General features: G+C 41.8%; 1 protein-coding gene across 1 annotated transcript in view; it reads right to left on the bottom strand.

Annotated features, from left to right (window-relative positions):
* The window catches only part of LOC128647210 (RNA exonuclease 1 homolog), a 681,669-nt gene that overhangs the window by 506,537 nt on the left and 151,445 nt on the right, over positions 1-23,687 (bottom strand). The window contains exons 6-9 of the mRNA XM_053699994.1: positions 23,549-23,677; positions 23,219-23,414; positions 19,350-19,489; positions 19,138-19,272 (exon numbers count right to left, since the gene is read on the bottom strand). Of these exons, the coding sequence (XP_053555969.1) occupies positions 19,138-19,272; positions 19,350-19,489; positions 23,219-23,414; positions 23,549-23,677 (600 nt within the window). The remainder of the gene's footprint in view (positions 1-19,137; positions 19,273-19,349; positions 19,490-23,218; positions 23,415-23,548; positions 23,678-23,687) is intronic.

The raw sequence follows: 23,687 nt of genomic DNA, 5'->3' as shown, positions 1-23,687 counted from the left end.
AGGAAATGGCAAAGAGCCCAGCAAAGCTGGTCACATGATCCCTCCTAGGCTCCGCCTACCCCAGTCATTCGACCGACGTTAAGGAGGAATATTTGCATAGGAGAAACCATATGGTACCGTGGTGACTGTAGTTAAAGAAAATAAATTATCAGACCTGATTAAAAAACCAGGGCGGGCCGTGGACCGGACACACCGTTGGAGAAAGAAATTTATCAGGTAAACATAAATTCTGTTTTCTCCAACATAGGTGTGTCCGGTCCACGGCGTCATCCTTACTTGTGGGAACCAATACCAAAGCTTTAGGACACGGATGAAGGGAGGGAGCAAATCAGGTCACCTAAATGGAAGGCACCACGGCTTGCAAAACCTTTCTCCCAAAAATCGCCTCAGAAGAAGCAAAAGTATCAAACTTGTAAAATTTGGTAAAAGTGTGCAGTAAAGACCAAGTCGCTGCCCTACATATCTGATCAACAGAAGCCTCGTTCTTGAAGGCCCATGTGGAAGCCACAGCCCTAGTGGAATGAGCTGTGATTCTTTCGGGAGGCTGCCGTCCGGCAGTCTCGTAAGCCAATCTGATGATGCTTTTAATCCAAAAAGAGAGAGAGGTAGAAGTTGCTTTTTGACCTCTCCTTTTACCTGAATACACAACAAACAAGGAAGATGTTTGTCTAAAATCCCTTGTAGCATCTAAATAGAATTTTAGAGCGCGAACAACATCCAAATTGTGCAACAAACGTTCCTTCTTTGAAACTGGTTTCGGACACAGAGAAGGTACGATAATCTCCTGGTTAATGTTTTTGTTAGAAACAACTTTTGGAAGAAAACCAGGTTTAGTACGTAAAACCACCTTATCTGCATGGAACACCAGATAAGGAGGAGAACACTGCAGAGCAGATAATTCTGAGACTCTTCTAGCAGAAGAAATCGCAACTAAAAACAAAACTTTCCAAGATAATAACTTAATATCAACGGAATGTAAGGGTTCAAACGGAACCCCCTGAAGAACTGAAAGAACTAAATTGAGACTCCAAGGAGGAGTCAAAGGTTTGTAAACAGGCTTGATTCTAACCAGAGCCTGAACAAAGGCTTGAACATCTGGCACAGCTGCCAGCTTTTTGTGAAGTAATACCGACAAGGCAGAAATCTGTCCCTTCAGGGAACTTGCAGATAATCCTTTTTCCAATCCTTCTTGAAGGAAGGATAGAATCCTAGGAATCTTAACCTTGTCCCAAGGGAATCCTTTAGATTCACACCAACAGATATATTTTTTCCAAATTTTGTGGTAAATCTTTCTAGTTACAGGCTTTCTGGCCTGAACAAGAGTATCGATAACAGAATCTGAGAATCCTCGCTTCGATAAAATCAAGCGTTCAATCTCCAAGCAGTCAGCTGGAGTGAAACCAGATTCGGATGTTCGAACGGACCCTGAACAAGAAGGTCTCGTCTCAAAGGTAGCTTCCAAGGTGGAGCCGATGACATATTCACCAGATCTGCATACCAAGTCCTGCGTGGCCACGCAGGAGCTATCAAGATCACCGACGCCCTCTCCTGATTGATCCTGGCTACCAGCCTGGGGATGAGAGGAAATGGCGGGAACACATAAGCTAGTTTGAAGGTCCAAGGTGCTACTAGTGCATCCACTAGAGCCGCCTTGGGATCCCTGGATCTGGCCCCGTAGCAAGGAACTTTGAAGTTCTGACGAGAGGCCATCAGATCCATGTCTGGAATGCCCCACAGGTGAGTGACTTGGGCAAAGATTTCCGGATGGAGTTCCCACTCCCCCGGATGCAATGTCTGACGACTCAGAAAATCCGCTTCCCAATTTTCCACTCCTGGGATGTGGATAGCAGACAGGTGGCAGGAGTGAGACTCCGCCCATAGAATGATTTTGGTCACTTCTTCCATCGCTAGGGAACTCCTTGTTCCCCCCTGATGGTTGATGTACGCAACAGATGTCATGTTGTCTGATTGAAACCGTATGAACTTGGTCCTCGCTAGCCGAGGCCAGGCCTTGAGAGCATTGAATATCGCTCTCAGTTCCAGAATATTTATCGGTAGAAGAGATTCTTCCCGAGACCAAAGACCCTGAGCTTTCAGGGATCCCCAGACCGCGCCCCAGCCCATCAGACTGGCGTCGGTCGTGACAATGACCCACTCTGGTCTGCGGAACGTCATCCCTTGAGACAGATTGTCCAGGGACAGCCACCAACGGAGTGAGTCTCTGGTCCTCTGATTTACTTGTATCTTCGGAGACAAGTCTGTATAGTCCCCATTCCACTGACTGAGCATGCACAGTTGTAATGGTCTTAGATGAATGCGCGCAAAAGGAACTATGTCCATCGCCGCTACCATCAACCCGATCACTTCCATGCACTGAGCTATGGAAGGAAGAGGAACGGAATGAAGTATCCGACAAGAGTCTAGAAGTTTTGTTTTTCTGGCCTCTGTTAGAAAGATCCTCATTTCTAAGGAGTCTATAATTGTTCCCAAGAAGGGAACCCTTGTTGACGGGGATAGAGAACTCTTTTCCACGTTCACTTTCCAGCCGTGAGATCTGAGAAAGGCCAGGACAATGTCCGTGTGAGCCTTTGCTTGAGGAAGGGACGACGCTTGAATCAGAATGTCGTCCAGGTAAGGTACTACTGCAATGCCCCTTGGTCTTAGCACCGCTAGAAGGGACCCTAGTACCTTTGTGAAAATCCTTGGAGCAGTGGCTAATCCGAAAGGAAGCGCCACGAACTGGTAATGTTTGTCCAGGAATGCAAACCTTAGGAACCGATGATGTTCCTTGTGGATAGGAATATGTAGATACGCATCCTTTAAATCCACCGTGGTCATGAATTGACCCTCCTGGATGGAAGGAAGAATAGTTCGAATGGTTTCCATCTTGAAAGATGGAACCTTGAGAAACTTGTTTAAGATCTTGAGATCTAAGATTGGTCTGAACGTTCCCTCTTTTTTGGGAACTATGAACAGATTGGAGTAGAACCCCATCCCTTGTTCTCTTAGTGGAACAGGATGAATCACTCCCATTTTTAACAGGTCTTCTACACAATGTAAGAACGCCTGTCTTTTTATGTGGTCTGAAGACAACTGAGACCTGTGGAACCTCCCCCTTGGGGGAAGTCCCTTGAATTCCAGAAGATAACCCTGGGAGACTATTTCTAGCGCCCAAGGATCCAGAACATCTCTTGCCCAAGCCTGAGCGAAGAGAGAGAGTCTGCCCCCCACCAGATCCGGTCCCGGATCGGGGGCCAATATTTCATGCTGTCTTGGTAGCAGTGGCAGGCTTCTTGGCCTGCTTTCCCTTGTTCCAGCCTTGCATTGGTCTCCAAGCTGGCTTGGCTTGAGAAGTATTACCCTCTTGCTTAGAGGACGTAGCACTTTGGGCTGGTCCGTTTTTACGAAAGGGACGAAAATTAGGTCTATTTTTCGCCTTGAAAGGCCGATCCTGAGGAAGGGCGTGGCCCTTACCCCCAGTGATATCCGAGATAATCTCTTTCAAGTCGGGGCCAAACAGCGTTTTCCCCTTGAAAGGAATGTTTAGTAGCTTGTTCTTGGAAGACGCATCAGCCGACCAAGATTTCAACCAAAGCGCTCTGCGCGCCACAATAGCAAACCCAGAATTCTTAGCCGCTAACCTAGCCAATTGCAAAGTGGCGTCTAGGGTGAAAGAATTAGCCAATTTGAGAGCATTGATTCTGTCCATAATCTCCTCATAAGGAGGAGAATCACTATCGAGCGCCTTTATCAGCTCATCAAACCAGAAACATGCGGCTGTAGTGACAGGGACAATGCATGAAATTGGTTGTAGAAGGTAACCCTGCTGAACAAACATCTTTTTAAGCAAACCTTCTAATTTTTTATCCATAGGATCTTTGAAAGCACAACTATCCTCTATGGGTATAGTGGTGCGTTTGTTTAAAGTAGAAACCGCTCCCTCGACCTTGGGGACTGTCTGCCATAAGTCCTTTCTGGGGTCGACCATAGGAAACAATTTTTTAAAAATGGGGGGAGGGACGAAAGGAATACCGGGCCTTTCCCATTCTTTATTAACAATGTCCGCCACCCGCTTGGGTATAGGAAAAACTTCTGGGAGCTCCGGCACCTCTAGGAACTTGTCCATTTTACATAGTTTCTCTGGGATGACCAACTTTTCACAATCATCCAGAGTGGATAATACCTCCTTAAGCAGAATGCGGAGATGTTCCAACTTAAATTTAAATGCAATTACATCAGGTTCAGCCTGTTGAGAAATGTTCCCTGAATCAGTAATTTCTCCCTCAGACAAAACCTCCCTGGCCCCCTCAGATTGGGTTAGGGGCCCTTCAGAGATATTAATATCAGCGTCGTCATGCTCTTCAGTACCTAAAACAGAGCAGCCACGCTTACGCTGACAAGGGTTCATTTTGGCTAAAATGTTTTTGACAGAATTATCCATTACAGCCGTTAATTGTTGCATAGTAAGGAGTATTGGCGCGCTAGATGTACTAGGGGCCTCCTGAGTGGGCAAGACTCGTGTAGACGAAGGAGGGAATGATGCAGTACCATGCTTACTCCCCTCACTTGAGGAATCATCTTGGGCATCATTGTCATTATCACATAAATCACATTTATTTAAATGAACAGGAATTCTGGCTTCCCCACATTCAGAACACAGTCTATCTGGTAGTTCAGACATGTTAAACAGGCATAAACTTGATAATAAAGTACAAAAAACGTTTTAAAATAAAACCGTTACTGTCACTTTAAATTTTAAACTGAACACACTTTATTACTGCAATTGCGAAAAAACATGAAGGAATTGTACAAAATTCACCAAATTTTCATCACAGTGTCTTAAAGCCTTAAAAGTATTGCACACCAAATTTGGAAGCTTTAACCCTTAGAATAACGGAACCGGAGCAGTTTTAACACTTTAACCCCTTTACAGTCCCTGGTATCTGCTTTGCTGAGACCCAACCAAACCCAAAGGGGAATACGATACCAAATGACGCCTTCAGAAAGCCTTTTCTAAGTATCAGAGCTCCTCTCACATGCGACTGCATGCCATGCCTCTCAAAAACAAGTGCGCCACACCGGCGCGAAAATGAGGCTCTGCTTATGCTTTGGGAAAGCCCCAGAGAAATAAGGTGTCTAATACAGTGCCTGCCGATATTATAATATCAATATACCCAGATAAAATGATTCCTCAAGGCTAAATATGTTTTAAAACTGAATCGATTTAGCCCAGAAAAGTCTACAATCTTAATAAGCCCTTGTGAAGCCCTTATTTACCATCGTAATAAACATGGCTTACCGGATCCCATAGGGAAAAATGACAGCTTCCAGCATTACATCGTCTTGTTAGAATGTGTCATACCTCAAGCAGCAAGAGACTGCACACTGTTCCCCCAACTGAAGTTAATTGCTCTCAACAGTCCTGTGTGGAACAGCCATGGATTTTAGTTACGGTGCTAAAATCATTTTCCTCATACAAACAGAAATCTTCATCTCTTTTCTGTTTCTGAGTAAATAGTACATACCAGCACTATTTTAAAATAACAAACTCTTGATTGAATAATAAAAACTACAGTTAAACACTAAAAAACTCTAAGCCATCTCCGTGGAGATGTTGCCTGTACAACGGCAAAGAGAATGACTGGGGTAGGCGGAGCCTAGGAGGGATCATGTGACCAGCTTTGCTGGGCTCTTTGCCATTTCCTGTTGGGGAAGAGAATATCCCACAAGTAAGGATGACGCCGTGGACCGGACACACCTATGTTGGAGAAAATGTCCGTGAATAAAAAATCCTTGTGGCTGGGACCCGTGGTCCAAGAGAAGTTTTAGTAATATTCAATTTCAAAAAAGTGATGTGAAGTGTTTATATCCAAAATAAATGTGAGTCCAAAATGAATAGAGTCCAAATGTCTATAATCTGAACGTGGTAGAAGGATGAAAAATAAAAATATAAAAATACTAGAAAGTTGGGTGAAAAAATTAGCAAAAAAATGAGAAAAAAAAAAGTGTGACAAATGTACAAAAGAGCAAACAAAAATGGGATAGGTCCTAGGTGCTGACACATACGACTAGTGAGCCAGATGGGGGTATACCTAAGGTAAAAAAGTCTTGATAAAGGCCTAGCAAGGGACGAAACGCATAGACTTGTACTGGTAAGCCTGATTTCATTTATGCTACTACATTGTGATTATTCTACACATTTGTTTTATCTTTTTTCCCTTAGGTATACCCCCATCTGGCTCACTAGTCGTATGTGTGTCAGCACCTAGGACCTATCCCATTTTTGTTTGCTCTTTTGCACATTTGTCACACTTTTTTTGCTCATTTTTTCACCCAGCTTTCTAGTATTTTTATATTTTTATTTTTCATCCTTCTACCACGTTCAGATTATAGACATTTGGACTCTATTCATTTTGGACTCACATTTATTTTAGATATAAACACTTCACATCACTTTTTTGAAATTGAATATTACTAACACTTCTCTTGGACCACGGGTCCCAGCCACAAGGATTTTTTTAACTCACGGACATTTTTCAGTCACGGACATTTTTCAAGTTGCTTGTGCTCACTGGTACCTCTTTATCCACTTTGCTGCTAACATTAATATTTTGAACCTGCAGAATTTGTTTTTATTTGCCTTTTATTGTAAACGTTTGCTTTTTATTTATTTGTACATGGATCCATGAAAATGGTTGTTAATTTTTTATATTTGTAACCAGATGGTATATTAAATTTAATTATCTTTGCATACCCACGTAATCCATCCTTCCACCTTAGCCTCCGGTCAGGTTGGCGCCTGGGGACACTCCTATTTCCACACATCTCAGAAAAAATTGGACTTTTTATTGGACGACTGAATATGGTTAAGAGAAAATCTTCCCATAGGATGTTTTATTCTGAAACCAATTCGAATATCCCTGAGAAATAATATTCTGACTCTCACCACCTATATGAAAGAAAACAAAATTTATGCTTACCTGATAAATTCCTTACTCCTGTAGTGTGGTCAGTCCACGGGTCATCATTACTTCTGGGATATTAACTCCTCCCCAACAGGAAGTGCAAGAGGATTCACCCAGCAGAGCTGCTATATAGCTCCTCCCCTCTACGTCACCTCCAGTCATTCGACCAAGGACCAACGAGAAAGGAGAAGCCAAAGGGTGTAGTGGTGACTGGAGTATAATTCAAAAAAAATTTTTTTTACCTGCCATAAAAAACAGGGCGGGCCGTGGACTGACCACACTACAGGAGAAAGGAATTTATCAGGTAAGCATAAATTTTGTTTTCTCCTGTTAAGTGTGGTCAGTCCACGGGTCATCATTACTTCTGGGATACCAATACCAAAGCTAAAGTACACAGATGACGGGAGGGACAGGCAGGCTCTTTATACGGAAGGAACCACTGCCTGAAGAACCTTTCTCCCAAAAACAGCCTCCGAAGAAGCAAAAGTGTCAAATTTGTAAAATTTGGAAAAAGTATGAAGAGAAGACCAAGTTGCAGCCTTGCAAATCTGTTCAACAGAAGCCTCATTCTTAAAGGCCCAAGTGGAAGCCACAGCTCTAGTAGAATGTGCTGTAATTCTTTCAGGAGGCTGCTGTCCAGCAGTCTCATAGGCTAACCGAATTATGCTACAAAGCCAAAAAGAGAGAGGTAGCCGAAGCTTTTTGACCTCTCCTCTGACCAGAATAAACGACAAACAGGGAAGACGTTTGTCGAAAATCCTTAGTTGCCTGTAGATAAAATTTCAGGGCACGGACTACATCTAGATTGTGTAGCAGACGTTCCTTCTTCGAAGAAGGATTAGGACACAAAGATGGAACCACAATCTCTTGATTGATATTCCTGTTAGTGACCACCTTAGGTAGGAACCCAGGTTTAGTACGCAGAACTACCTTGTCTGAATGAAAAATCAGATAAGGAGAATCACAATGTAAAGCGGATAACTCAGAGACTCTTCGAGCCGAGGAAATCGCCATTAAAAATAGAACTTTCCAAGATAACAGCTTGATATCAATGGAATGAAGGGGTTCAAACGGAACACCCTGTAAAACATTAAGAACTAAGTTCAAACTCCATGGTGGAGCAACAGTTTTAAACACAGGCTTGATCCTAGCTAAAGCCTGACAAAAAGCTTGAACGTCCGGAACTTCTGACAGACGTTTGTGTAAAAGAATGGACAGAGCTGAAATCTGTCCCTTTAAGGAACTAGCGGATAAACCCTTTTCTAAACCTTCTTGTAGAAAAGACAATATCCTCGGAATCCTAACCTTACTCCATGAGTAACTCTTGGATTCGCACCAATATAAGTATTTGCGCCATATCTTATGATAAATCTTTCTGGTAACAGGCTTCCTAGCCTGTATTAAGGTATCAATAACTGACTCAGAAAAACCACGTTTTGATAAAATCAAGCGTTCAATTTCCAAGCAGTCAGCTTCAGAGAAATTAGATTTTGATGTTTGAAGGGACCCTGGATCAGAAGGTCCTGTTTCAGAGGTAGAGACCAAGGTGGACAGGATGACATGTCCACTAGATCTGCATATCAAGTCCTGCGTGGCCATGCAGACGCTATTAGAATCACTGATGCTCTCTCCTGTTTGATTCTGGCAATCAATCGAGGAAGCATCGGGAAGGGTGGAAACACATAAGCCATCCCGAAGGTCCAAGGTGCTGTCAAAGCATCTATCAGAACCGCTCCCGGATCCCTGGATCTGGACCCGTAACGAGGAAGCTTGGCATTCTGTCGAGACGCCATGAGATCTATCTCTGGTTTGCCCCAACGTCGAAGTATTTGGGCAAAGACCTCCGGATGAAGTTCCCACTCCCCCGGATGAAAAGTCTGACGACTTAAGAAATCCGCCTCCCAGTTCTCCACTCCCGGGATGTGGATTGCTGACAGGTGGCAAGAGTGAGACTCTGCCCAGCGAATTATCTTTGATACTTCCATCATTGCTAGGGAGCTTCTTGTCCCTCCCTGATGGTTGATGTAAGCTACAGTCGTGATGTTGTCCGACTGAAACCTGATGAACCCCCGAGTTGTTAACTGGGGCCAAGCCAGAAGGGCATTGAGAACTGCTCTCAATTCCAGAATGTTTATTGGTAGGAGACTCTCCTCCTGATTCCATAGTCCCTGAGCCTTCAGAGAATTCCAGACAGCGCCCCAACCTAGTAGGCTGGCGTCTGTTGTTACAATTGTCCAGTCCGGCCTGCTGAATGGCATCCCCCTGGACAGATGTGGCCGAGAAAGCCACCATAGAAGAGAATTTCTGGTCTCTTGATCCAGATTCAGAGTAGGGGACAAGTCTGAGTAATCCCCATTCCACTGACTTAGCATGCACAATTGCAGCGGTCTGAGATGTAGGCGTGCAAAGGGTACTATGTCCATTGCCGCTACCATTAAGCCGATCACCTCCATGCATTGAGCTACTGACGGGTGTTGAATGGAATGAAGGACACGGCATGCATTTTGAAGCTTTGTTAACCTGTCTTCTGTCAGGTAAATCTTCATTTCTACAGAATCTATAAGAGTCCCCAAGAAGGGAACTCTTGTGAGTGGAAAGAGAGAACTCTTCTTTTCGTTCACCTTCCATCCATGTGACCTTAGAAATGCCAGTACTAACTCTGTATGAGACTTGGCAGTTTGAAAGCTTGAAGCTTGTATCAGAATGTCGTCTAGGTACGGAGCTACCGAAATTCCTCGCGGTCTTAGTACCGCCAGAAGAGCACCCAGAACCTTTGTGAAGATTCTTGGAGCCGTAGCCAATCCGAATGGAAGAGCTACAAACTGGTAATGCCTGTCTAGAAAGGCAAATCTTAGATACCGGTAATGATCTTTGTGAATCGGTATGTGAAGGTAAGCATCCTTTAAATCCACTGTGGTCATGTACTGACCCTTTTGGATCATGGGTAAAATTGTCCGAATAGTTTCCATTTTGAACGATGGAACTCTTAGGAATTTGTTTAGGATCTTTAAATCCAAGATTGGCCTGAAAGTTCCCTCTTTTTTGGGAACCACAAACAGATTTGAGTAAAACCCTTGTCCTTGTTCCGACCGCGGAACCGGATGGATCACTCCCATTAATAAAAGATCTTGTACGCAGCGTAGAAACGCCTCTTTCTTTATTTGGTTTGTTGACAACCTTGACAGATGAAATCTCCCTCTTGGGGGAGAGGATTTGAAGTCCAGAAGGTATCCCTGAGATATGATCTCTAACGCCCAGGGATCCTGGACATCTCTTGCCCAAGCCTGGGCGAAGAGAGAAAGTCTGCCCCCCACTAGATCCGTTCCCGGATCGGGGGCCCTCGATTCATGCTGTCTTAGGGGCAGCAGCAGGTTTCCTGGCCTGCTTGCCCTTGTTCCAGGACTGGTTAGGTCTCCAGCCTTGTCTGTAGCGAGCAACAGCTCCTTCCTGTTTTGGTGCAGAGGAAGTTGATGCTGCTCCTGCTTTGAAATTACGAAAGGAACGAAAATTAGACTGTCTAGCCTTAGGTTTGGCTCTGTCTTGAGGCAGGGCATGGCCTTTACCCCCTGTAATGTCAGCGATAATTTCTTTCAACCCGGGCCCGAATAAGGTCTGCCCTTTGAAAGGAATATTAAGCAATTTAGATTTAGAAGTAACATCAGCTGACCAGGATTTTAGCCACAGTGCTCTGCGCGCCTGAATGGCGAATCCGGAATTCTTAGCCGTAAGTTTAGTTAAATGTACTACGGCATCCGAAATAAATGAGTTAGCTAACTTAAGAGCTTTAAGCTTGTGTGTAATCTCATCTAAGGAGCTGATTCAAGTGTCTCTTCCAGAGACTCAAACCAAAATGCTGCTGCAGCCGTGACAGGCGCAATGCATGCAAGAGGTTGCAATATAAAACCTTGTTGAACAAACATTTTCTTAAGGTAACCCTCTAACTTTTTATCCATTGGATCTGAAAAGGCACAGCTATCCTCCACCGGGATAGTGGTACGCTTAGCTAAAGTAGAAACTGCTCCCTTCACCTTAGGGACCGTTTGCCATAAGTCCCGTGTGGTGGCGTCTATTGGAAACATCTTTCTAAATATTGGAGGGGGTGAGAACGGCACACCGGGTCTATCCCACTCCTTAGTAACAATTTCAGTAAGTCTCTTAGGTATAGGAAAAAAGTCAGTACTCGACGGTACCGCAAAATATTTATCCAACCTACACAATTTCTCTGGTATTGCAACTGTGTTACAATCATTCAGAGCCGCTAACACCTCCCCTAGTAATACACGGAGGTTTTCCAGCTTAAATTTAAAATTTGAAATATCTGAATCCAGTCTGTTTGGATCAGAACCGTCACCCGCAGAATGAAGCTCTCCGTCCTCATGTTCTGCAAATTGTGACGCAGTATCTGACATGGCCCTAATATTATCAGCGCACTCTGTTCTCACCCCAGAGTGATCACGCTTACCTCTTAGTTCTGGTAATTTAGCCAAAACTTCAGTCATAACAGTAGCCATATCCTGTAATGTGATTTGTAATGGCCGCCCAGATGTACTCGGCGCTACAATATCACGCACCTCCCGAGCGGGAGATGCAGGTACTGACACGTGAGGAGAGTTAGTCGGCATAACTCTCCCCTCGTTGTTTGGTGAAATATGTTCAATTTGTACAGATTGACTTTTATTTAAAGTAGCATCAATGCAGTTAGTACATAAATTTCTATTGGGCTCCACTTTGGCTTTAGCACATATAGCACAGATATCTTCCTCTGAATCAGACATGTTTAACACACTAGCAAATAAACTAGCAACTTGGAAATACTTTTCAAGTAATTTACTATAATATGCAAAACGTACTGTGCCTATAAGAAGCACAGAAAAAGTTATGACAGTTGAAAATTGATAAACTGAAAAGTTATAGCATCAAATCTTTGTAAAAAACACACTTTTAGCAAAGGATTGCTCCCATTAGCAAAGGATAATTAACCCTGATAGCAGAAAAAAAAAATACAGAAAACATAATTTATGCTTACCTGATAAATTTATTTCTCTTGTAGTGTATCCAGTCCACGGATCATCCATTACTTATGGAATATATTCTCCTTCCCAACAGGAAGCTGCAAGAGTCCACCCACAGCAAAGCTGCTATATAGCTCCTCCCCTAACTGCCATATTCAGTCATTCGACCGAAAACATGCAGAGAAAGGAAAAACCATAGGGTGCAGTGGTGACTGTAGTTCAAATGAAAAAATTACCTGCCTTAAAGTGACAGGGCGGGCCGTGGACTGGATACACTACAAGAGAAATAAATTTATCAGGTAAGCATAAATTATGTTTTCTCTTGTTAAGTGTATCCAGTCCACGGATCATCCATTACTTATGGAATACCAATACCAAAGCTAAAGTACACGGATGATGGGAGGGACAAGGCAGGTACTTAAACGGAAGTTACCACTGCCTGTAAAAAACCCTTTCTCCCAAAAATAGCCTCCGAAGAAGCAAGGTATCAAATTTGTTAAATTTGAAAAGTATGAAGCGCAGACCAAGACTCCGTCTTGTAAATCTGTTCAACAGAAGCCACATTTAAAAAAGGCCCAAGTGAAAACCACAGCTCTAGTAGAATGAGCTGTAATCCCTTCAGGAGGCTGCTGTCCAGCAGTCTCATAAGCTAAATGAATTATGCTTTTTAACCAAAAAGACAGAGAGGCTGCTGAAGTCTTTTGACCTCTCCTCTGTCCAGAATAGACAACAAACAAGGTGAACGTTTGATGAAAACTGTAGTAGCTTGTAAGTAAAACTTTAAAGCACAAACCACGTTCAATATTGTGTAATAGACGTTCCTTCTTTGAGGAAGGATTAGGATACAAGCATGGAACAACTATCTCTTGAGTGATGTACTTGTTAGATACCACCTTAGGAAAAAACCCAGGTTGGTACGCAGGACTACCTTATCCGTACGAAGGACCAGATAAGGAGAATCACATTGTAACACAGATAACTTGGAGACTCTACGAGTCGAGGAATTAGCTACCCAAAAGGAACTTTCCAAGATAAAGATTGATATCTATGGAACAAAAAAGGTTCAAACGGAACTTCTTGAAGAACCTTAAGAATCAGGTTTAAGCTCCATGGCGGAGCAACAGTTTTAAACACAGGCTTGGATCTAACCAAAGCCTGACCAAATGCCTGAACGTCTAGAATACTTGCCAGACGCTTGTGCAAAAAAATAGACAGAGTAAAAATCTGTCCCCTTTTAAGGAATTAGCTGACAACCCTTTTCTCAAAAACATCTTGGAGAAAATATAATATCCTGGGAATCCAGACTTTACTCCATGAGTAACCCTTGGATTCATAACAATCAGATATTTACACCATATCTATGTTCAATTTTCCTAGAGACAGGCTTTCATGTCTGTAATAAGGTATCAATGACTGACTCGGAGAAGCCATGCTTTGATAACATCAAGCGTTCAGTCTCCAGGCAGTCCATCTCAGATTGATTCTATTTAGATGGTTGAAAGGACCCTGAGTTAGAGGGACCTGTCTCAGAAGCAGAGACCGTGATGGAAAGGATGAAATGTCCACCAGATCTGCATACCAGGTCCTGCGTGGCTACGCAGGCGCTGTCAAAAACACCAAAGCCCTCTCCTGCTTGGTCTTGACCTCCGGAGGAAATCCCACTCCCCCGGAAGAAAAGTCTGACGACTTAGAAAATCCACCTCCCAGTTCTCAACACCTGGGATATGGATAGCTGATAGACAAGAGTGAGTCTCTGTCCAGTGAATTATTGTAAGACTTCTAACATCGCTAGGGAACTTCTGTTCCCCCTTGATGGCTGATGTAAGCCACAGTCGTGTATATTGTCCGACTGAGTATGATGTACCTCAGAGTTGCTAACTGAGGCCAAGTCTGAAGAGCATGGAATATCACTCCCAGTTCCAGAATATTTATTAGAAGGAGGGTCTCCTCCTAAGTCCACTATCCCTGAGCCTTCAGGGAGTTCCAGACTGCATCCCAACCTAAAAGGCTGGCATCTATTGTAACAATTGTCCCATCTGACCTGCGGAAGGTCATACCCTTGGACAGATGGACCCGACATAGTCACCAGAGAAGAGAATCTCTGGTCTCTTGGTCCAGGTTTAACAGGGGGACAAATCTGTGTAATCCCCGTTCCTCTGACTGAGCATGCATAGTTGCAGCGGTCTGAAATGTAGACGTGCAAACGGTACTATGTCCCTTGCCGCTACCATTAAGCCGATTTCATTCATGTACTGAGCCACCGAAGGGCGCGGATGGGATGAAAAAAAAAACACGGCAGAAATTTAGAAACTTTGACAACCTGGACTCCGTCAGGTAAATTTTCATTTCTACAGAATCTATCAGAGTCCCTAGGAGGGAAACCCTTGAGATTGGGGATAGAGAACTCTTTCCTTGTTCACTTTCCACCCATGTGATCTCAGAAATGCCAGTACTACGTCCGTATGAGACTGGGCAATTTGGATGTTTGACGCCTGTATCAGGATGTCGTCTAAATAAGGGGCCACTTCTATGCCCCGCGGTCTAAGGACCGCCAAAGCGACCCCAGAACCTCCATAAAGATTCTTGGGGCTGTAGATATCCCAAAGGAAAGAGCTACAAACTGGTAATGCCTGTCTAGAAAGGCAAACCTGAAAAACGATGGTGATCTTTATGCATCACAATGTGAGGATAAGCATCCTTCAAATCCATTGTAGTCCTCTATTGACTCTCCTGGATCATAGTTAAGATGGTACGAATAGTTTCCATCTTAAATGACGGAATTCTGAGGAATTTGTTTAAGATCTTTAGATCCAAAATAGGTCTGAAGGTTCCCTCTCCTTGGGAACCACAAACAGATTTGAGTAAAAACTCTGTCCCTGTTCCTCTCTTAGAACTGGATGGATCTCGTACACAATGTAAGAATGCCTCCTTCTTTATCTGGTTTGCAGATAATTGTGAAAGGCGAAATCTCCCCTTTTTTGGGGGGGGAATCTTTGAAATCCAGAAGATATCTCTGGGATATAAATTCCAATGCCTAGGGATCCTGGGCAAAGAATGAAAGTCTGCCCCCTATAGGATCCGTTACCGGATAGGGGTCCGTTCCTTCATGCTGCCTTAGAGGCAGCAGCAGGCTCCTTGGCCTGCTTATCTTTGTTCCAGGTCCGATTGTCTCCAGACCGCCTTGGACTCAGCAAAAATTCCCTCTTGTTTTGCCTTAGAGGAAGAGGATGCCACACCTGCCCTGAAGTTTTTAAAAGGTACGAAAATTTGACTTTTTTTTTTTTGCCCTTGATTTAGACCTATCCTGAGGAAGGGCATGACCTTTTCCTCCAGTGATATAAGCAATAATCTCCTTCAAACCAGGCCCGAATAGGGTCTGCCCCTTGAAGGGAAGTTAAGTAGCTTATTTATTAAAGTCACGACAGCTGACCATGACATAAGCCATAGCGCTCTGCGCGCCAGTATAGTAAAAAACAGAATTCTTAGCCGTTAGTCTAGTCAAATGAACAAGGCATCAGAAAAAGGAATTGGCTAGCATAAGCTTGTCAAATATATTCATCCAATGGAGTCGCTTAACTGTAAAGCCTCATCAAGAGACTCAACCCAGAACGCCGCAGCAGCAGTGACAGAAGCAATGTATGCAAGGGGCTGCAGGATAAAACCCTGTTGAATAAACATTTTTTATCCATTGGATCTAAAAAGCACAACTGTCCTCGTCAGAGGTAGTGGTACGCTTAGCTAGAGTAGAAACTCTTCTCTCCACCTTAGGAACTGTCTGCCAGAAGTCCCGTGTGGTGGTAACTATTAGAAAACATTCTTCTAAAAAATAGGAGGGGAAGAGAACGGCACACCTGGTCTATCCCATTCCTTATTAAAAAAATTTTAGTAAACCTCTTTAGGTATTGGAAAAACATCAGTACACACCGGCACTGCATATTATTTATCCAGTCTACACAATTTCTCTGGCCCTGCGATTGTACACATTCATTCAGAGCAGCCAAAGCCTCCCTGAGCAACAAGTGGAGGTTCTCGAGCATAAATTTTAAATGTAGAAATATCAGAATCAGGTTAAATCATCTTCCCTGAGTCAAAAAAAAAAATCACCCACAGACTAAGCATATTGTGAGGTAGTATCATACATGGTTCTTAAAGCGTCTGTATGCTCTGTATCTACCCCCAGAGCTAACTGCTTTCCTTTAATTTCAGGTAGTCTGACTAATACTGCTGCCAGAATATTATTCACCACCTTTGCCATGTCTTGTAAAATAAACGCTATGGGCGCCCTTGATGTACTTGGCGCCATTTGAGCGTGAGTCCCTGAAGCGGGAGTCGAAGGGTCTGACACGTGGGGAGAGTTAGTCGGCATAACTTTCCCCTCGACAGAATCCCCTGGTAAAAGAAACGCTATGGGTGCCCTTGATGTACTTGGCGCCATTTGAGCGTGAGTCCCTAAAGCGGGAGTCAAAAGGTCTGACACGTGGGGAGAGTTAGTCGGCATAACTACCCCCACGACAGAATCCTCTGGTGATAATGTTTTTAAAGACAAAAAATGATCTTTATTGTTTAACATGAAATCAGTACATCTGGTACACATTCTAAGATGGGGTTCTACCATGTCTTTAAAACATAATGAACACAGAGCTTCCTCTATGTCAGACATGTTAGAACAGACTAATAATGAGACTAGTAAGCTTGGAAAACACTTTAAATCAAGTTAACAAGCAAATATATAAAACGTTACTGTGCCTTTAAGAGAAACAAATTTTGTCAAAATTTGAAAAACAGTGAAAAAAAGGCAGTAAAACAAACGAAATTTTTACAGTACATGTAATAAGGTAACAGAGCATTGCACCCACTTGCAAATGGATTATTAACCCCTTAATGCAAAAAACAGATAAAAAAAATGACAGACGTTTTTAAAAACAGACACAACAAACTGCCACAGCCAACAGTGGGAAGCTTCAGTTAACTGTTTCTATGCAAAATTTAAGCCAGCCATGTGGAAAAAACTTAGGCCCCAATAGGTTTTATCACCAAACATATGTTAAAAAATGATTAAACATGCCAGCAAACGTTTTAAAACACATTTTTACAAGAGTATGTATCGCTATTAATAAGCCTGATACCAGTCGCTATCGCTGCATTTAAGGCTTTACTTACATTACTTCGGTATCAGCAGTATTTTCTTAGTCAATTCCATTCCTAGAAAAATATTTTACTGCACATACCTTATCTGCAGGAAAACCTGCACGCCATTCCCCCTCTGAAGTACCTCACTCCTCGAATGTGTGAGAACAGCAAATGGATCTTAGTTACGTCTGCTAAGATCATAGAAAAACGCAGGCAAATTCTTCTTCCAAATACTGCCTGAGATAAACAGCACACTCCGGTGCCATTTAAAAATAACAAACTTTTGATTGAAGAATAAACTAAGTAGAAAGCATCACAGACTCTCACGACCTCCTATCTATGTTGAGGCTTGCAAGAGAATGACTGAATATGGCAGTTAGGGGAGGAGCTATATAGCAGCTTTGCTGTGGGTGGACTCTTGCAGCTTCCTGTTGGGAAGGAGAATATATTCCATAAGTAATGGATGATCCGTGGACTGGATACACTTAACAAGAGAAATAAACGTTTTTTATCACAGTCAACTACAATCTCACAGCTCTGCTGTGAGTGATTACCTCCCTCAAAACAAGTTTTGAAGACCCCTGAGTTCTGTAGAGATGAACCGGATCATGCAGGGAAGACAAACTTCTGACTGAATTTTTTGATGCATAGCAAAAGCGCCAAAAAAGGCCCCTCCCCCTCATACACAACAGTGAGAGAGATCAGTAAACTGTCATAAATTAAATAAAAACGACTGCCAAGTGGAAAAAATAGTGCCCAAAACATTTTTTCACCCAGTACCTCAGAAAATTAAACGATTTTACATGCCAGCAAAAAACGTTTAACATAAATAAATTAAGTGTTATTAAAAAGCCTGTTGCTAGTCCCTGCAAATTAGGCTAAAGTCTTATGCATACAGTATAATTCCAGTGAAGTCATTCCCCAGAATACTGAAGTGTAAAATATACATACATGACAGCCTGATACCAGTTGCTGCTACTGCATTTAAGGCTGAGGTTACATTATATCGGTATGGCAGAATTTTCTCATCAATTCCATTGTCAGAAAATAATAAGCTGCTACATACCTCTTGCAGATTAATCTGCCCACTGTCCCCTGATCTGAAGTTTACCTCTCCTCAGATGGCCGAGAAAAAGCAATATGATCTTAACTACTCCGGCTAAAATCATAGAAAAAAACTCAGGTAGATTCTTCTTCAAATTCTACCAGAGAAGGAATAACACACTCCGGTGCTATTATAAAATAAACTTTTGATTGAAGGTATAAAACTAAGTATAATCACCACAGTCCTCTCACACATCCTATCTATTCGTTGGGTGCAAGAGAATGACTGGAGGTGACGTAGAGGGGAGGAGCTATATAGCAGCTCTGCTGGGTGAATCCTCTTGCACTTCCTGTTGGGGAGGAGTTAATATCCCAGAAGTAATGATGACCCGTGGACTGACCACACTTAACAGGAGAAATAAAGCATACTTACCCATAGGCACTAGGTCCACTATCATCATCACGTAGCAGACAGCCAAACCAGTAATGAAACATATCAGCAGAGGTAAATGGAATAGGAGTAGAACATTGATATGTAAAGGGAGGCAGAAGATTAATCCCTGCAACCGAATTTACAGAGCCCATGATGGATTTCTCATGAAGTGAAACCATCGTATCACAAGGCAGTATTCCAATACCTCCATCTCACAAGAACTTTACTCTGAGGGGAACCAGGCTTCAATATGCTCAGAAGCACCTTTCTCTGAAAAAAATCAAGCACATCATGCTTCAACCATCTCCAACAGAGGCAAAGTTAAAAACTATGGTATGAGTGAGGTGTGTTTTTTTTTACACTTTTGAGGTTTGGGAAACTTTTCCCCCTTCCTCGTAGGAATGTATACCACATTTAATAGGTTGTGGAATCGCACCACCTGTATGAAACAAAAATACAGTTAATACAATATGAAGGGCAATTGTTCAACATGCAAACTATAGACAATACTTAAAGACACAAAGTCCATCTTCACAATAAAAACGGACATTACCTTTTCAAATGCTTCCTGAACAGTTGTACAATCCTTCAGGAATTCCTCAACAAAAGAGTTTACATAGCGTTGTCTTGTGTCATGAGGAACCTTTGCACCTGTGTCTAATCCAGTAGTTCTCTTTCGACTTGTAATCTTCAAAAAAACAAAACAAAACCTTAGGCCTCACAGATTCCATTGTGAAGACAAACTTTCTATATGAAAAAGTCTACCTTTATTGGTGTAGTCTGTATTGTTCTTTTTTGAGGAAGGGTAGATTTTAACGGTGTGGCAACTGTATTTCCTTGAATGATACCACTGAATTGGCTCCTATTTGGTACGACAGGCTGGAGCTCCACCAAATTAAAACAAACTGGAGAGCAAAAAAAAATTGTAAGAACACCAAGGAATAAGATTGCTTTTGAAAGAAAGTTTCACATGCAAACATCCCAGATTTGATGTTCTTTTCCTCCGGCTTAATGGTATCAGAGGAAAACGCTGTATATAAACAGAATTTAATTACTGAAATGTGTTGCTTGAATGGTTTTGTTTTCTAAATAATCAAGTGTTATAAACTGAACCTTTTTTGTAAGTCTATTTTGGGAATATATCAGTGGCAAGGACCAGGAAGTGCTAGCAAAGTAACAATCTAACTGGGAGACAGGATCCTAGAATGCACTACAAGCACTTGATACTGCTTCACACAAGTTCCTATTTCTTATTTACTGTGGCCTCCTGGATGATATTGTTGAATGTGGTTCTCTCTTGTATTTTTAGTGTACTGGGTGGATTATTTGTTCTGAGTGAAATTTTACTTTTAAATACAAATTCGACAATTTCAAGCCAAGGGAAAGGCTTTGCAATCATGCAGCTAGATTCCGAGTTGTGCGTTAGGTTTAAAAAGCAGCGTTAAGAGGTCCTAACGCTGCTTTATAACGCCCGCTGGTATTACTAGTCTTGCAGATATAGGTGTACCGCTCACTTTTTTGGCCAGACTTGGAAATACCGAAAATCCACTTACGTAAATTGTGTATCCTCATTATTCAATGGGACTTGCATAGTGCCGGTATTACGAGTCTGCCAAAAAGTGAGCGGTAGACCCTCTCCTGTCAAGACTGGTACCGCATTTTAAAGTCAGTAGTTAAGAGTGTTACACTACAACGCCGTAGCATAAAACTCTTAATTTAAGTGCTAAAAAGTACACTAACACCCATAAACTACCTATTAACCCTCCCGCATCGCAAACACTAAAATAAAATTTTTAACCCCTAATCTGCCGAACCGGACATTGCCGCCTCTATAATAAATGTAATAACCCCTAAACCGCCGCACTCCCGCCTCGCAAACAGTTACATATTATTAATCCCTAATCTGCCGTCCCTAACATCGCCGACACCTAACTACATTTATTAACCCCTAATCTGCCGCCCCCAACATCGCCGCTACTATATTCAAGTTATTAACCCCTAAATCTAAGTCTAACCCTAACACCCCCTAACTTAAATAGAATTAAAATAAATCTAAATAAATATTCCTATCATTAGCTAAATAATTCCTATTTAAAACTAAATACTTACCTATAAAATAAACCCTAACATAGCTACAATATAACTAATAGTTACATTGTATCTATCTTAGGTTTTATTTTACAGGCAAGTTTGTATTTATTTTAACTAGGTAGAATAGTTACTAAATAGTTATTGACTATTTAATAACTACCTAGCTAAAATAAATACAAAGTTACCTGTAAAATAAAACCTAACCTAAGTTACAATTACACCTAACACTACAATATAATTAAATACAATTAAATAAAATTATCTATAGTACAAAAAAAAACACACTAAATTACAGAAAATAATAAAATTAAAAGATTTTTTTAAACTAATTAACCTAATCTAATCCCCCTAACAAAATATAACCCCCCCCAAATAAAAAAGCCCTACCCTACACTTAATTACAAATAGCCCTTAAAAGGGCCTTTTGCAGGGCATTGCCCCAAAGTAATCAGCTCTTTTACCTGTAAAAAAAAAATTACAAATCCCCCCCCCCCCCCAACATTAAAACCCACCACCCACACAACTAACCCTAGTCTAAAACCCACCCAATACCCCTTTTAAAAACCTAACACTAACCCCTTGAAGATCACCTTACCGGGAGAAGTCTTCATCCAACCGGGCCGAAGTCCTCAACGAAGCCGGGAGACGTCTTCAAGACATCCGATGCGGAGTATCCTCTTAATCCGACGGCTAAGACTGAATGAAGGTGCCTTTAAATGACCTCATCCAAGATGGCGTCCCTTCAATTCCGATTGGCTGATAGAATTCTATCAGCCAATCGGAATTAAGGTAGAAAAAAATCCTATTGGCTGATTGGTACAGCCAATAGGATTGAACTTCAATCCTATTGGCTGATTGGTACAGCCAATAGGATTGAACTTCAATCCTATTGGCTGATTGGTACAGCCAATAGGATTGAACTTCAATCCTATTGGCTGATTGGTACAGCCAACAGGATTGAACTTCAATCCTATTGGCTGTCTTGGATGACATAATTTAAAGGAATCTTCAGAAGATGCCGTCTGGATGAAGACTTCTGCCCGTCTAGAGGAACACTTCACCCGGCTTGGATGAAGACTTCTCCTGGTAAGGTGATCTTCAAGGGGTTAGTGTTAGTTTTTTTTTAAGGGGGTATTGGGTGGGTTTTAGAGTAGGGTTGTTTGTGTGGGTTTTAATGTTGGGGGGGATTTGTATTTTTTTTTTTTTTTACAGGTAAGAGAGTGGATTACCTTTTAAGGGCTATTTGTAATTTAGTGTAGGGTAGGGTTTTTTTTATTTTGGGGGGGCTTTTTTATTTTGCTAGGGCGATTAGATTAGGTGTAATTAGTTTAAAAATCTTGTAACTCGTTTATTATTTTCTGTAATTTAGTGGGGGATTTTTGTACTTTAGATAATTTTATTTAATTGTATTTAATTTAGGGAAATAATTTAATTATAGTGTAGTGTTAGGTGTAATTGTAGCTTAGGTTAGGTTTTATTTTACAGGTAACTTTGTATTTATTTTAGCTAGGTAGCTATTAAATAGTTAACCATTTAATAACTATTCTACCTAGTTAAAATAAATACAAACTTGCCTGTAAAATAAAAAAAAAATCCTAAACTAGCTACAATATAACTATTAGTTATATTGTAGCTAGCTTTGGGCTTATTTTATAGGAAAGTATTTAGTTTTAAATAGGAATAATGTAGTTAAGATTTCTTTTAATTCTATTTAAGTTAGGGGGTGTTGGGGTTAGACTTAGGTTTAGGGGTTAATACATTTAGTATAGTGGCGGCGACGTTGGGGCAGCATATTAGGGGTTAATGAATGTAGGTGGCGACGATGTTAGGGCAGATTATGGGTTAATATTTAACGAATGTTTGCGAGGAGGGAGTGCGGCGGTTTTGGTTAATATGTTTATTATAGTGGCGGCGACGTTGGGGCGGCAGATTAGGGGTTAAGTGTAGGTAGGTGGCAGCGACATTGGGAACGGCAGAGTAGGGGTTAATAAATATAATGTAGGGTTCGGCGATGTTGGGGGCAGCAGATTAGTGGTTCATAAGTATAATGTAGGTGATGGCGGTGTCCGGAGCAGCAGATAAGGGGTTAATAATTATAATGTAAATGTCGGGGTGGCAGATTAGGGTTTAATAAGTGTAAGATTAGGGGTGTTTAGACTCAGGGTTCATGTTAGGTGTAGACATAAAAAGTATTTCCCCATAGGAATCAATGGGGTTGTGTTAAGGAGCTTTACGCTGCTTTTTTGCAGGTGTTAGACTTTTCTTCAGCCAGCTCTCCCCGTTGATTCCTATGCTCACCGGTAATGTAAGCAGCGCTGGTATTGGAGTGCGGTAATGAGCAAAATTTTGCTCAACGCTCACTTCTTGTCGGGTTTGTAAAAACTTGTAATACCAGCGTAGCATAGCTTTTAACGCAAAACTCGTAATCTAGCCGATGGTTTGCATAAAGTTGCAAAAATACCATATTGTCTATTTTGTAGAAGATTGGCATTGTTTTCATTTTATTACTCTAAGCATTAGTGAGCATCAAACTATATTCATACCCATCTGTCCAAAATTGTGAAAGGCTGGTGAGATGCACCCTGTGAACTTTCTCTGTGTTGAAGCTACAAATGCTTGACCGCTTTTTACAGCAGCAGTTATTTGAACTGCTTGTTGTTGCACTTGAAGTATTTTAGCATGCGGTATTTGCTGGGGAGCAGGTTCTCTGTAAGGCACAAGTACACTGTTTGATTTAACCTACAGAAGAGAAAAAAAAAAATACCTTCTAGCATAATTGTTCATTTGCCTATAACTATCCAGAGGTTGTTAATATACTCAACAACCACAACATAAAACATAGCTCATAATAGTGGTGTTATATATACACTTACAGTACTTCTAGAACGATTTTTAGTGTTACATTTAGCAGATGAATGTGCAATTCGCTTTTTTTGACCAGGAACTAAATCACTTCCCTTTGTGTCAGACAAGTCCACTTCTGAATGATTTTCTAGAACACTCTGGTAAGAA

The sequence above is a fragment of the Bombina bombina genome, chromosome 2 (genome assembly GCF_027579735.1).
Source record: "Bombina bombina isolate aBomBom1 chromosome 2, aBomBom1.pri, whole genome shotgun sequence".
NCBI lineage: Eukaryota > Metazoa > Chordata > Amphibia > Anura > Bombinatoridae > Bombina > Bombina bombina.
The sequence above is the reverse complement of the archived record's forward strand: the minus strand, read 5'-3'. Positions and strand labels throughout refer to the sequence as shown.